A 12,944-nucleotide genomic window follows, 5' to 3' on the forward strand; every position below is an offset into this window, starting at 1 on the left:
CCCTGGTTACAGACCCCATGGGGTAGGGACCAGCAGAGGCAGCTGGGGGCGATTCCATCAAGGAACATCATCATTCCCTGGCCAGCCTACTTAGCCCTTCTCAGCAGCACTTATGGAGTGCCTACTGTATGCCTTCCTCACAGTGACATCCACACTTTCTCCTCTTGGAGGCTCAGGGCGGGGGACTGGGCGCTCACTCTGGGAATTTCCGTTTCTCATGCTTCGCTTCTTCGGTGCTCCCCTTACACTGCACATGTCCTCACTATCTCCCAAAAAGCCCTGCAGCTCTCCCTCTCTCACTTCTATCCCACAAGACAGCGACACACCCACTTCCTTTGCCTCAGAGTTCATCCCCACCTCAGGATCTTTGCACTGGCTGCCCCCTCTACCTGGAGGAGTTTCCCAGTTGTCTGCACAAAATAGGCAGCTTTTCTCCCTGGCCTTAAACGTGCCACTGCCTCACTGAGGGCCTCCACTGAGACCCCTGCTGCCCTCCCACAGCCCCCTGTTGTAATTTGCTCACAGCACTTGCCACCAGCTGAATCCATCTTGATTACAGTTGGCTGCTTGTTCACGGCCCTGACAGGAGGGTGGGGCCTGGGTCTGTCCCCAAAGCCTGGGACTGGGCCTGGGCTGAGGAGGTGCTCCATAAATATTTGTGGAATGAATTAGGGATTCCTAAGGGTGCTTCCAATTGAGACACTCCAGGATTTCAGCCCTGAGATGTCACTCCTCCCAGGCACATGCTGGAACTGAGTAGCCAGGAGACAAGTGGGCGAGCCAGGAGAGCCTGACCTCAGGGGCCAGGCATCCCTGGGGGTCCAGTGTGCAGCTGTGGAACCCCAGGGAAGAACCATAGGCAGACCTGCTCTGGGGCTCAGGACATGGCAGTGAAGCCAAGGGCCCAAGGAGATTAAGGAGCTGTTTGTTTGGCCAGGAGAGGGGACTAGATTGTTTTCTAGGTGACTGGAAACCTGTGGAGGGCTTCAGGCAAGAGAAGGCCATGAGATTTGGTTGTTGACTGACTCACTGACCAACCAGGTTCGGAGCTCTGCTTGGCTGGGAGAGCTGCCTCTCTACCACACTGGCTCGAACAGGCAGGTGTTTGGGCTCCTCAGGATGCCCCACACCCCAGGCTGGCTAATGGGCAGGCAGCCCCCCAGGTTTGCACCTTGCCCGATAGGAAGCCCAAGACTAGGCAGCAGCACCCAGGAATGGAAAGGAACCTACCTCCTGGGGATTACTTGTACCTGGAGGAAACACATGGAGTGGCTATGAACTCATTCGTGTCTAGAAGGTCTGCACTGACCCCAAGGTCCATCTGCTCCTTTGAAAATTTCCACAAGCATCTGCAGGGCTCCAGCATGTAATGGCTGCTTGCTGCGTGTCACCTCATTGTACTCTCGTGACAGCTATGTGGGGGAGGGACACTCATGATCCCCATTTCACAGATGAGGAAACCGAGACTTGAAGGTGAAGTCACTGGCCCCAGGTCACAGAGCTGGGATAAGTGGCCCCACGTCCGTTCTGTCAAACAGGAAGAACATTCCATCCTAACCCCGCCCCCAGGAGCCTCAGTTCCGGTTCTGAATCAGTCTTGCCGTGTGGCCTTGGGTGAGCAGCTCCTCTTCTCTGAGCCTTTTATCTCATCTGCCAAGCCGGTCTGATAAGCTCGGGCAACTGACATGACACCCATTTGGGTCTCAAGGAAATTACAGGTTCCTCCCAGCGCCAAGGGTCACGCTCTCATGCACGCACGCACGCACCCACGCACGCACCCGCATATACGCATGCGCACACACGATGCTGGGCTGCAGACTTGGCAGAAGAGCTGCCCGCGGGGTCACGGGCATCGGGAGACGAACCAGCCCCGTACCCTCCAGCGGGGCAGAACTTACGCGATCCTCCGGCTCTGGGCGCTGCTGAAGCCCGCGAAGGAGGCGCTCCGGCCCACGACCCCCACAGCCCCCGCGTCCCCGGAGGACAGGAACCGCAGCCTCACCGACATGGCCGTCACCTAGATGGGGAGAGGACAGGAGAGTCAGCCTCGCACCGCCATCTGGTGAGTGCTGACCGCGGCCAGCCCCCGCCACCACGATAGCCGCAGAGAGGGGGGCGGCTGGTACTGTCCCCAGGCGACAGATGAGAAAACTGAGGCTCAGTGAAATTAGGGAACCTGCCTGGAGCTAGTGGCAGGAGCGAAGTTCGAACCCAGGTCTCTGTACTCTGCGCTCAGGTCCTTAATGCCTGAGCAATCCCGAGCCTTCCAGCAGGGGGGGGTGTCTGCTCCTCCTAAAACCAGACCCTGCTGACCTCTCAGTTACTCCTCCTTGCCGGTAACCCTCACCCCGCTCCACAACCCTCACTGAGCACTGTGGGCCAGACACGGTACGGGAGACACGCACTGAGCAAGACGGGCAAAGCCCTTGCCCTTCCCGGGCTCCCAGTCTGGCAGGGAGCTGATGAACTACCAGCTACAGTAGGAAGTCTATGGCAAAGCGATGGGGGAGTCCAGGGGGAACTTGATCTAGCCATGGAAGAGGCGACCAAAGGCTGAGAGGGTAAGGTTGAGGAGGGGAGGGAAGGATATCTGGGCAAAGGCCAGGGGGTGCAGAAGAATCGGTGTCATCCAGAAACAGAAAGCAGCGTATGACTCCAGGCGAGGCTGGAGAGGCCTTCAGTGTGGAGGTCATGGAGGGCCTTGGTAACCCCAGGGAAGGTTTGGTCTTGCAAAGGGGCCAGGGTGACTGGGAGCCCCCAGAGGGTTTTGAGCAGGGGTTGACAAAGCCCATCTCACAGGAGGCCAGGCTGCTGGCATCCCCGGCTGCATTGCCCCATCTCTAACCCAGCCCACGCTGAGACCACCCTAGAACCCCGGCTGTCTTTGCTTTCTTTCCAAACCACCTCTAGATCGGAAAAATGCCACCACATCCCTTGGGAATATCACCCAGTGTCTCCCAGCAGCAACGAACGGAAGGTTCTCTGTATCTAACCTAAGTCTGCGCAGCTACAGTTTCATACCTTGCTCCTCAGCCAGGCTGGAGTCAGTCCAGGGGTTCTGGGGACCCTACTGGCCAAGCCACACCTATAGACAAGCTGCACGGCACCGCCCCCTCCTCTCCCTGGGTGGTACTGCGCCTGCGTCCTGACGTCCTTCTCCAACCAGTGGAGTCCGCTGTCCATACCTTTGCTCACACTGGGGGCTCCCCCAAACCATAACGTTCTCTTTCGAGCCACATCTGTCCAGTGCGTATGGTCAGTCCCCGCTACAGGCTCCAGAGCCCCCCAGCAGATCGGTGCAGCCCCCACAAACCTTCGCCTCCTCCCATATATCCCCTGCCCACCCCGAGTGTGCTGTACATAGGCGAGCACTGGAAACAACAAAAACCCAGACCTGGGCTCAAATCCGAGCTGTGCCATTCACTGGCTCTGGGCCTCAGTGGTCACAGCTGCAAAATGGAAAGTCAGAAAAGGCCCCAGTAGACAAGGTGCGGGGCGCACACAATGAGAAGGGGATGCACGGGAAGAATGGTTGTCTCGGTGCAGTGGCCTGACCCGGGCTGCAGCCCTGGGGGTGACCGCAGAGACAGATGAGCCCAGTGAGCGCCCTTCAGCCATGATCGGGTGGGAGAGCTGATGAGTGTTTGCTGAACACCCACTGACTGTTTGACAACCCCCAGCGCCAGGGACCCTCTCATGCCGTGTGTGGGTCTGTGAACACCAGCCCTGTTGGGAGCCATTATCTACCAAGTACTTGTTGTGAAGCCGCCCCTGCGCACAATGCCTTATGAAATTTATCTTACTAAATCTCCACGATCCCTGAGGCATCGGAGCTATGGCTGACCTACACTGATGGATGAGGGACGGAGGCCCCACAAGGAGGTCCCCACTGTCCCCACTGTCCCCACTGGGCTGGGCTGCTGCCAGCCTGGACCAGCTCACAAGCGTCCACTGTTACGCCCTCTGGAATTTGGGTAGCTTGACCTCGGCCTGGTAGGAGTATTTGTACCCTGGATGTTGGCAGGTGCTACAAATTTGCTTTTGGGGAGGGGGTGTTGTTGTTTTCCCCTGCATGTTGCTAAGACACTTATCAGCACCCCGTTGTCTGTCAGCAGGTGCTCAGAGTGGTGCTGGGAACCTTCTCAAACTCTTGAGAGCCCCCAGCCAAGCTGGGCTGGGGATGGGGGGAGCAGGGAGGGGGACCAAGGTCACTGGCTGGCATGAGCACTCTGGCTCCAGCCAGGGGGGTGGGGGTGGGGGCTGGAACACCCTTCCCCCACCGCCCATTCCACTAGTTTTAGTGGTCTGTGAGAGGTGACTTCTGTGGGTCCCCCACTAGACAGAGAGTGACTTGCAGGCATGGCTGCAGTGTTCCCGGGTGCGTGGAACAGTCACAGCAATCCTTACGGGCCCAGAGAACAAGGCCTGATGGGCTGGGCTGCTGGCCCGCTGTACCAGGCTGTGCAGCGCGCAGTGCCAGATAAGAGGAAGGATAAGGATAAGAATTTCCACTAAGTGCTGGACTCCAAGGCAGGGGCAGATGCACAGTTTCTGTAAAGGACCAGATACTAAAGTTTTTGGCTTCACGGGCTGTATACTCTTTGTTACAGCTACTCAGCTCTCCTGTTCTAGAGCAAAAGCAGCCAGAGACATTATGTAAATGATGAGCATGGCTATGCCCTCGTGAAACAGTCTTTCAAGAGCTTCAGCTCTTACTGAATGACCCCCGAGAAGGCCAGCACTACCTCTGACCCCGGGCAGCCAGCAGGCTGCCTGGTACCTGCTCTAACCATGTAAAATCTCATTTAATTCTCCCAAGATTATATGAAGTAAGTACTCTTCATATCTCCATTTTACAGATAAAGAAATTAAGACTCGGAGAGGAGAAGAAAGGACTCAACCAAGGTCCCACAGGTAGGAGATGCCAGCGCTGGGATTTGGATGTAGGCATAACAGGTCGTAAAAGCCTGGCTGCTTCAAGCTGGGCTGCCTCTGCCCCACCCCCACCCCACCCCCCCCCGGAGGCTGGCCTGAGGACATGCTCCCACCCCTGAGCTAGACCCAGGCTAAAGGGAAGAGAAGGGGGCCCCAGAAGGGAAACAGGTCATGAAAGGGACCTGCCAAGCTAGAAACATAGCCAGCAGTGAGCTGGGGAGGCCAAGACAAATCAAGGCCCATCTCCTGCAGGCTTCAGGGCGTGGGAACCCAGGTTTGCCTGGGCTTCTTGGGACCAGCATCAGCTCCCAGTCCCAGCTCAGCTGCTCTAAAAGTGGGGCCAGCAGCCCTTCCCCTAGGCCCCGATGGGGCAGACCCTGGTGGTTGACCCGTTGACTGCTACAGTCTCCCCCAGCAGGGTTTCTTGCTGCAAAAGCATCTCCCTTCTTGTGGACTGGGGACAGGATGGCCCGGCTGAGACCCCCGGAATGCGAGGAGCCTTCAGCGGGTAGCTCCTAACAAGCCCCCATGAGTGTTGGTCACTTCTGACCGAGGCTGATAGTCCTAATGTTGAGTCGTTGACACAACAGGGACACTGACCACTCAGAACAGAGACTGGCCACCCCCCTCCCCCTCCCCTGCGGTGGCTGGCATTCACCCTTTCACTGCTAGGTTGTAGGCAAGTCTGGAAAGCCCCCGGGGCGGGACACTTGGAGGCCCAGAGCAGCTCCGGAAAGCCAGAACTGTGCAGGGCATGAGAGAGAAGCCAGAGGCCTCACTGCCCCCCTGGGCAGAAGAGAGAGGCGCGGAAGTCATGCGGGTCCCAAACCTTTGATGGCAGGCAGAACTGTGTCTTTCCCACGCGTCCCTCGCTGCCTCTCTCTGGCCGGGCACCCTGGGCAGCGCTCACTTAGACGGGTGGCTCGGAGACAGCTGGTGAGTGTGGCCAGAGCAGGATAGCTGGAGGGGCTTCTCACCCAGCCGGCTGCTCCCCAGACACCCCGGGCCGTCGTCCTGGGCCTCCGCCCCCGAGACGCGGCTGGAGGGAGCCCGAGCCCACTCCGCTAAATCTGTCCAGCTCACTGCTGGCCAGAGCCACCCGCCAGTCCAGGGAACCTACAATTTCACCTCATTTGGAGGTAAGGCTTCTAAATTTAACAGCGTGGGCTCTCAGGGCTGGGTGGCTTTTAGGCCCAAGTCCCTCACTTAGGGCTCTTTTATATCCGCTCAAATGCCAGGCAGGGCTTAGTTTGCTTATAGGAGTTTCCAAAATAGACCCTTTGGTCTAGCACGAAAGGAAATGGCAAAATAGCCCAGGATGTTGAGTTTATACCTAAGAGGGATGGGCGACCGGAGGAGGCCAGGCTGGGAACCAGACTGTCTGCGCCCGATGGAGGCCAACTCCCTCATTTCAGCGGTGAGCCCCCTGACTGGCCTGGATGGCCCAGAGGTGACTGGGAGGGCCAGCCCAGTGCCCAGCTCCATGGCTGCAGCCACATCCAGGCCGTGGCCTCTCCCTCCCTGGCATGCCCTTCCTGCAAGTCACCCCTGATGCTCCCTCCCAGCCTTTAGGTCCCAGCAAAAAGGTCACCTCCTCAGAGACGTCCTCCCCAGCCCCCCGGGCTAGAGTGGCCTTCCTCCTCACCCTGTTTCAAATCCTTTAGACAAGTCCTTACCATCCTACATTGTCTGGTCAGCGGCTTGGGAGTTGTGAGGCCCCTCCATGTGCCCCAGCTCCATAGGGCGGGGGGCTTTTTGGTCTCTCTCACAGCTGTATGTCCAGGACCTCATCAACTAAGGGGAACCCCAAAAGTATTGGTTCATACATGACTGAACAAGTGAACAATGGAAGGACATCTCTTCAGAACTGTCCCTAGGATTCCTTCATTGATTTGTCCCTTCAATATACATGTATTGAGCACCTACTGAATGCAGGCACTTGGCATATGGCTGTGAACTAGTCCATCAAGAGACAGGAATTAGGACATGAAGAAATGAAGCTGGATTGTGACGGGGGACAAGAGGCCTGGGGAGCTGACCAGGACCCCTAACCCAGCCAAAGGGGAGTAACTGGGGAGACCCCTTAGGGGAAGCCATATGTTGAAATCTAAAGGAGGAGGAATTGGGAAAGAGAAGATGTGCTGGAAGTATGTGCCAGGTGTCAGAAACAGCATGTGCAAAAGCTCAGAGGCAAGAGATAGGGTCAATTAGATGAACTTAGTTCAGTGTGTGTGGCAAAAGAGAATCCCTGAGGGGCTTTTGGAACCAGACTTAGGTGGGGTGGGGGTTTAAGCTGCATCCAGGGAGAAATATGCAGGAAAGGCCTCCAGCACCCTCTGGCTCTGGGAATGATGCCCTTTGAGTTCCTTTACTTACTCACTGTGCCCTACTGGACACCTTGCTGGACAATGCTGTGTCTCGGTAGGCAATTACAGGGTGCCTACTGCATGCCAAACCCTTGAACATGGCACCTCCATCCAGGGGCTGGGAGCAGTCATACTGGGGAGACTGCTTCCTCTTTGGCCCAAGGTCCATGCCTCCTGGGCCAGCGCAGACCACCACTTATGGAGAAGCTCAGACACTCTGAACAACCTATACCAGCTTGAGCTAGGTTTTTGCCCTCCGCAATCAATCCCTGACCCACCTACCCCCTGATTCCCCCACAAACAAGGCCCAGACATTTGATAGTCCCCAGAGAGGGAAAATCCCATAGCTAACCCACAGAGGACAGAGGTCATGTTAGGTCTGGTGCCCTCCAATTTGGACACCCCTTCTCTCTGCTGAGCCCAGTGGGCCCTGTTCCTACCAGATGCTTCTAGATGCTTCTCTCCCCACTGCTAGGGATCTGTTCATCTCTCCCAAGCCAGGAAAGCAGGACCAGGGGATCTGCATGTGGTTCCCTCCCCTCTGAGCCTCTGTCTCCCTGTCTGTAAAGTGGGAGGACCGGGGAGGACTAGAGTTCAGGGTCGCCCAAGCGCAGGCCACTCTGGGCCAAGTAAGGAACACAGAGTAGACACCGTGACGCTCTTGCCTCAGTCCACTTTCTGTCCTGGCTCCCCAGCAATCTAACACTTGTCACCCCTCATTCAGCCAAGCACAGAGCTGACCCCAAGCACAGCATGATGAGCAGGAGAGAGACGAGCTGAGCTTTATTCAGGGTTCTTGTTGAATTTCTTTTAAGGTAACCTCCTATTTAGAACAGACTGTCTTCTGTATGATAAAAAGTGTTTTTTTAACAAATAACAGCATATTTAAATGAAGAGTAATGGATTTGAAGGACACTTGGCTTCAGCAGAGCAGGTAGGAACCCAGCTTCTTGGTGGTCCACATTTCTGCCCTCCCCCCCCCCCCCCGGAAAATAGGACCGGGCGCCAGGGAGGGAGGGGGAGGGGGGATGGGAAACCCAGGTGTGTCTCTGCAGGTGGCCTGATGGAGAGCCAGATGTGCGGACAGCGCTGGTTTCTAGTGGGAGGGAAGAGCAGGCAGCTCCTCAGGGAGCCCTAACTGTCCCCCCAGAGTTTGTTGTCGCAGGGCCACAAGGCAAACGGAAACTCTCTGATGGTTCAAGACCAGGCGTGGGAGTCAGGCTCCGGGATCCAAGAGGCTCCCTTCCCTCAGTTTACCACACAGCCTATAGCCCCCTGTGACCTTCCTGCCCAGGGCAGTACTGCGAGGTGTCCATGACTGCTCCAGCTGAAGCCTAGAGTCTCAAAGGGACCAGTCGGGGGGGGGGGCGGGGAGCAGGTGCATCATCTCCCCAGTCTTCACAGCACACCTGTGACCCTTTGACAGATGAGAACCCCAGGTGAGGCCGCAAAGGACCAAGTGGGAGGGAAGGTTCAGTAGCCCAAATGGCTCAGCCACACAGAAGAAATTTATGGGGCCCCGAGAGGTGGGAATATGGTTTTGAGGAATAATGACATGGGAAAATAAAACGTGTTTGAAGTACGATGTGGAGTAAGAAGATGGAGAGGCAAGCTGTACACGACCTGGCCTCAGTCTTGTTTTTGAGACAATACCTTACCGATGTTCTGCAGAGGACATGCACTCCCTCATAGTTAGGAAAAAAAAAATGTTAATTTGAAGAAAACAGAACACATGGTTGCCATGTCTTTGGTTGCATAGTAATTAAGCAGGGCTGACTGCCTGTCCTCTGACCCGGAGAATGTTGCTTTTCAGGATGAACCTGGGGTCAAAGGAGAAACTTTCCTCTTAAAAAAAAATAAAAGAAGGAAAGAAAGAAAAACTTTTTTTTTTTTTTTGAAGGCCCACAAATATTATCTACACTCCTAGGCAACTCCGCTGGGCTTTTAGGAAGTAAAGATAACTCATGAATTTCTGTGAAATATCCAGAGGGTGTTTGGATTTAAATGGCCCCTTCTCTGATCTGATCGCCACCAACAGGCTCCATCACCTGGTGTGCCCGGGGCCCCTGAGAAAGACGGCGGCTCTTTGGGGAAGGGGCCTCTTGGGGCCGCCGTGGGGGTAAGAGTATGCGTGCAGCTGGGGCCCATGGCTGGGAAAGAAAGGGCCTGGAGGCAAGAGAACAGAGATGGGGGCACGGGAGCTGATCCTCTGGGAAGCACGGGCCGGGCAGCTGGAGCCCCTTTCTCATGCAGCCTCCACACTGGTCTGTGGCTGTAGGACCAGCTCTAGAAAACAGGGTGGCGGAGGGGTGCCTGGGGGGCTCAGTCGGTTAAGCATCTGCCTTCAGCTCAGGTCATGATCCCAGGGTCCTGGGATCGAGCCCCCAGAGCGGACTCCTTGCTCAGCAAGGAGCCTGCTTCTTCCTCTCCCTTTGCCCCTCCCCCGCTTATGCGTTCGCTCTCTTTCTCTCTGTCAAATAAATAAAATCTTGAAAGAAAGGAAGGAAGGAAGCAAAAGAGGGCGGCCGGGAGGGCTCAAGATAGAGGGATGGTGTAGACAGACCCTTCCTGGTGCTGACCACATTGGCAGGTCAGGGTGAGGCCAAGCAGGGCTCTGTGATCCTGGCCAGGCACCTGTTTGATGTCAAAAACCGAGAGCAGTAATACTGCTAATGAGAACCAACACTGTGAGAACATTTGCTGTGTATCCCCGCCCTGTTCTAAGAATTAACTCGTTTCATCCCTGGTACCCAGAGAGTTTGGCCTCCATGGCGCTCTGGATCCACTGAGCGGCACCCCCTTCCCACATCCTGGACACACAGCATCTCCCCACAACACCCTTCCGAGGCGGGCACTGTTACCACCCCCATTTTACAGACTGGGAGACTGAGGTTTGTGGGGCTGAAGTGGCCGGAACTCACAAGGGGCAGCATCATGTCACTGTAACTCATGTGTGGGAGTGTGCCTCCGGCGTATGTGCACACTCACCACACCCTGGCCGTGACCGAGCACCATGTGGAGGACTCTACCCAGAAGCCCTCGGTGCATGCTGGGCGTGGGAGGGTCTTGGCCTCAGCACTGACCCTTTGGGCCAGGTCATTCTTTGCTGCGGGGTTCGTCCTGTGTATTTATCACCGCTGGGTACCAGGAGCCCTGTCCCCTCCAGGGTGACAACGGGGTGGGGGGATGTCCGCAGACACTGTCACGTGTCCCCCGGGAGGCAGAATCGCCTCCAGTGGGAAACACTGGGTTCAAGGCCGCGCTTCAGTCTGTGCTCAAGGACTAGTGAATTAGCGTCATGGGCGTCAGGGATCATTTCCGCGGCTGCCGAGAATGGCAGTGAAGGGACTTACTCTGTTGGCTACAAATGGGGGGGGGGCAGCAGCCCAAAAGCTACAGTGGCCCTGGGGCCACAGCTGCTGCACCCCCCACCCCCCGTGTGTGCACCCGCATACTCACACCCTCACACCGGGATGTGGCCAAGGGCCTGGGGACTGAGCGTGATGGCTTGAGCTCAGAGAAGAGCTTGGGCGCCTTCTCGGGCATCTGCTGTCACATCTGAGCCCTGCGCGAGACCCCTGCCTGGCAGCGAAGAGAGGCCCAAAGGCAGCCTACTGGTTTCATCTGAAAGAGCCTGACCACTGATGCACACACACGGGCCGGGGTTCACTTATCACAGTCAGGACTTGGATTCAGTCCGTACTGAATGAGCTGAACTCTCTGCCGTCGGGGACACAGACCCTCCCGGCTGCTCACCCGCACGGCATTACTGCGGCCTCTCCTAACCCTGCCAATGGCGGAGCAAGAATGCCATTCCCGCCTGCTGACTCCGGGAGAAAGGCCCGGTGCCTCGCCCTGGGCCGAGGTCACGGACACAGGGGGCTTGTGCGTGGGGCCCCCGGGAATGGTCAGATTACTTTTAAAACCAGAAGATCAGAAATGAACCTGTAGGGTGCCTGGGTGGCTCAGTGGGTTAAAGCCTCTGCCTTCGGCTCAGGTCATGATCCCAGGATCCTGGGATCGAGTCCCGCATTGGGCTCTCTGCTCCACGGGGAGCCTGCTTCCTCCTCACTCTCTCTGCCTGCCTCTCTGCCTACTTACAATCTCTGTCAAATAAATAAATAAAATATTAAAAAAAAAAAGAAATGAACCTGTAGGTTAAACAGAATGTTTTATTATGTGGTATCGTACGTGTTACATATTAATAGCATGTATTTTTTAATGGAATTTATCCAACCTTATACCAATTCAGTCGTAACATACACGATTTAATATTTCTTATGGAGAAAGAGTCCCTCGAAGGCCAAGGTGCTGGGGGCTCAAGAGGTCATCACGGACCCTGCCCTTGGCCCTTTGCCAGCCCTCCCTTGAAGAGTGCTGCTCCCTCTCCCGCCAAGGCTCCCTCTCCAGCTCCTTCCCCACCCCCACCTCCTTGCTCCTCAGCCTGGCCCTAACCCTAACCCTAACCTTAATCCAGCCTCGCAGAGACAGAGGGCCTGAGAGAGAGCCAGGTCCTTGACCTTGTGCTTGACCTGAATCCACTCTTTTGACCTTCACCAAAATGCTACACCATGTGTACAACTTTGTCCTGTTCTGGTCTGTAGGATCTAGAAGTTCCAGCCCAGGCAGCCCAGCTTCTGAGTCAGCCTCTTATCCACAGGCCCTCACTGCCAGCTTTCCAGAACTGGCAGGGGCTTTGCCAACATCACTGAGGCTTGGACCCCACCCCCAGTCTCCCACTGAGTCCTGTTCAGATTCTCCCCTTCTTGGACAGTTGGATCCCTTCTTCCTCTCCTCTCGTTCGCGTGTAGTTCTCGGGGGCGTGGGCAAGTGGGCTTTTTCACCCTCCTCTCCCTGATGGCTCATGAGATTTCTGTAAGCTCATTATCTTTAGCATCTCCCGTTCTGGAACTTACCAGTTCATGTTCTTTTGTCCCAGCTACCTAGCTTTTTCTCAGTGACTTCTAGTGTTCTTCCAGCCCCTCGCTCACCTTTTTTCTTGTTCTTCGTGATGTGTCTGTGTGTGCGTGTGTGTATGTATAGCAAAAGCTCCAAGTATTTATGTGGCCAGATCTGTCAGCATTGTCCTTCTACATTTTAAGAGTTTGGAACCTACTCTCTGCACCCCTAAGATTAAGTTTCTACTCTGTAGACCACTGAAGTCGAGCCCCTTGGGTGAGAATTTCGTCTTCCCGGCCAGGCTATAAAGTCCTCAAGAGCCTCTCCCTCCTCCGCAGAGGGCCTCGGCCAAGAGATTTCACTATCTGCTCTGCTTCTCAGAAACACCCAGAATCGGTTCCCTCCTTTGCATCCCCTCCCCCAGCACCAGGCCCCCACCCCTGCCACCTTTGTGGTCTTCACTGGTCCCCCTGCCTCCACCTGGCCCTCTGCCCCAACGTGAAAACCACAGTGAGCTTTTAAAAATGTCCATCAGGTTTCTGACATCCCTCCTTAGGCTTGCAGCTTCTGGACACACCTAGAACTCAAGTCTTACCCCTGGAACTGTGTTTACAAGGCTCCGAAGAGAGGCCCCATTCAGGGGTGCCTCGGGGGAGCCCAGAAAGGTTCGGGCGAGAGCTCCCTATCCCCTGTCCAGGAAGGCAAGAGTACCTGTTGTGTCCTTCCCCCCCCCACCACCCCGAA

General features: G+C 56.1%; 1 protein-coding gene and 1 long non-coding RNA gene across 7 annotated transcripts in view; one reads left to right on the top strand and one right to left on the bottom strand.

Moving 5' to 3' along the window:
- The window catches only part of RIPOR3 (RIPOR family member 3), a 71,386-nt gene that overhangs the window by 25,917 nt on the left and 32,525 nt on the right, over positions 1 to 12,944 (bottom strand). For all 6 annotated transcript variants that reach the window (XM_082744902.1, XM_082744900.1, XM_082744905.1 and 3 more), the window contains one exon: positions 1,899 to 2,017. In XM_082744902.1, the coding sequence (XP_082601028.1) occupies positions 1,899 to 2,017 (119 nt within the window). The remainder of the gene's footprint in view (positions 1 to 1,898; positions 2,018 to 12,944) is intronic.
- LOC309871670 lies at positions 1,975 to 9,134 on the top strand. Its single transcript, XR_014315427.1, has 3 exons — positions 1,975 to 2,062; positions 4,860 to 4,914; positions 8,182 to 9,134. It is a non-coding gene; the product is annotated as an uncharacterized lncRNA (long non-coding RNA).

The sequence above is a fragment of the Mustela nivalis genome, assembly GCF_964662115.1.
Source record: "Mustela nivalis genome assembly, chromosome: 8".
In the NCBI taxonomy this organism is placed as follows: Eukaryota; Metazoa; Chordata; class Mammalia; order Carnivora; family Mustelidae; genus Mustela; species Mustela nivalis.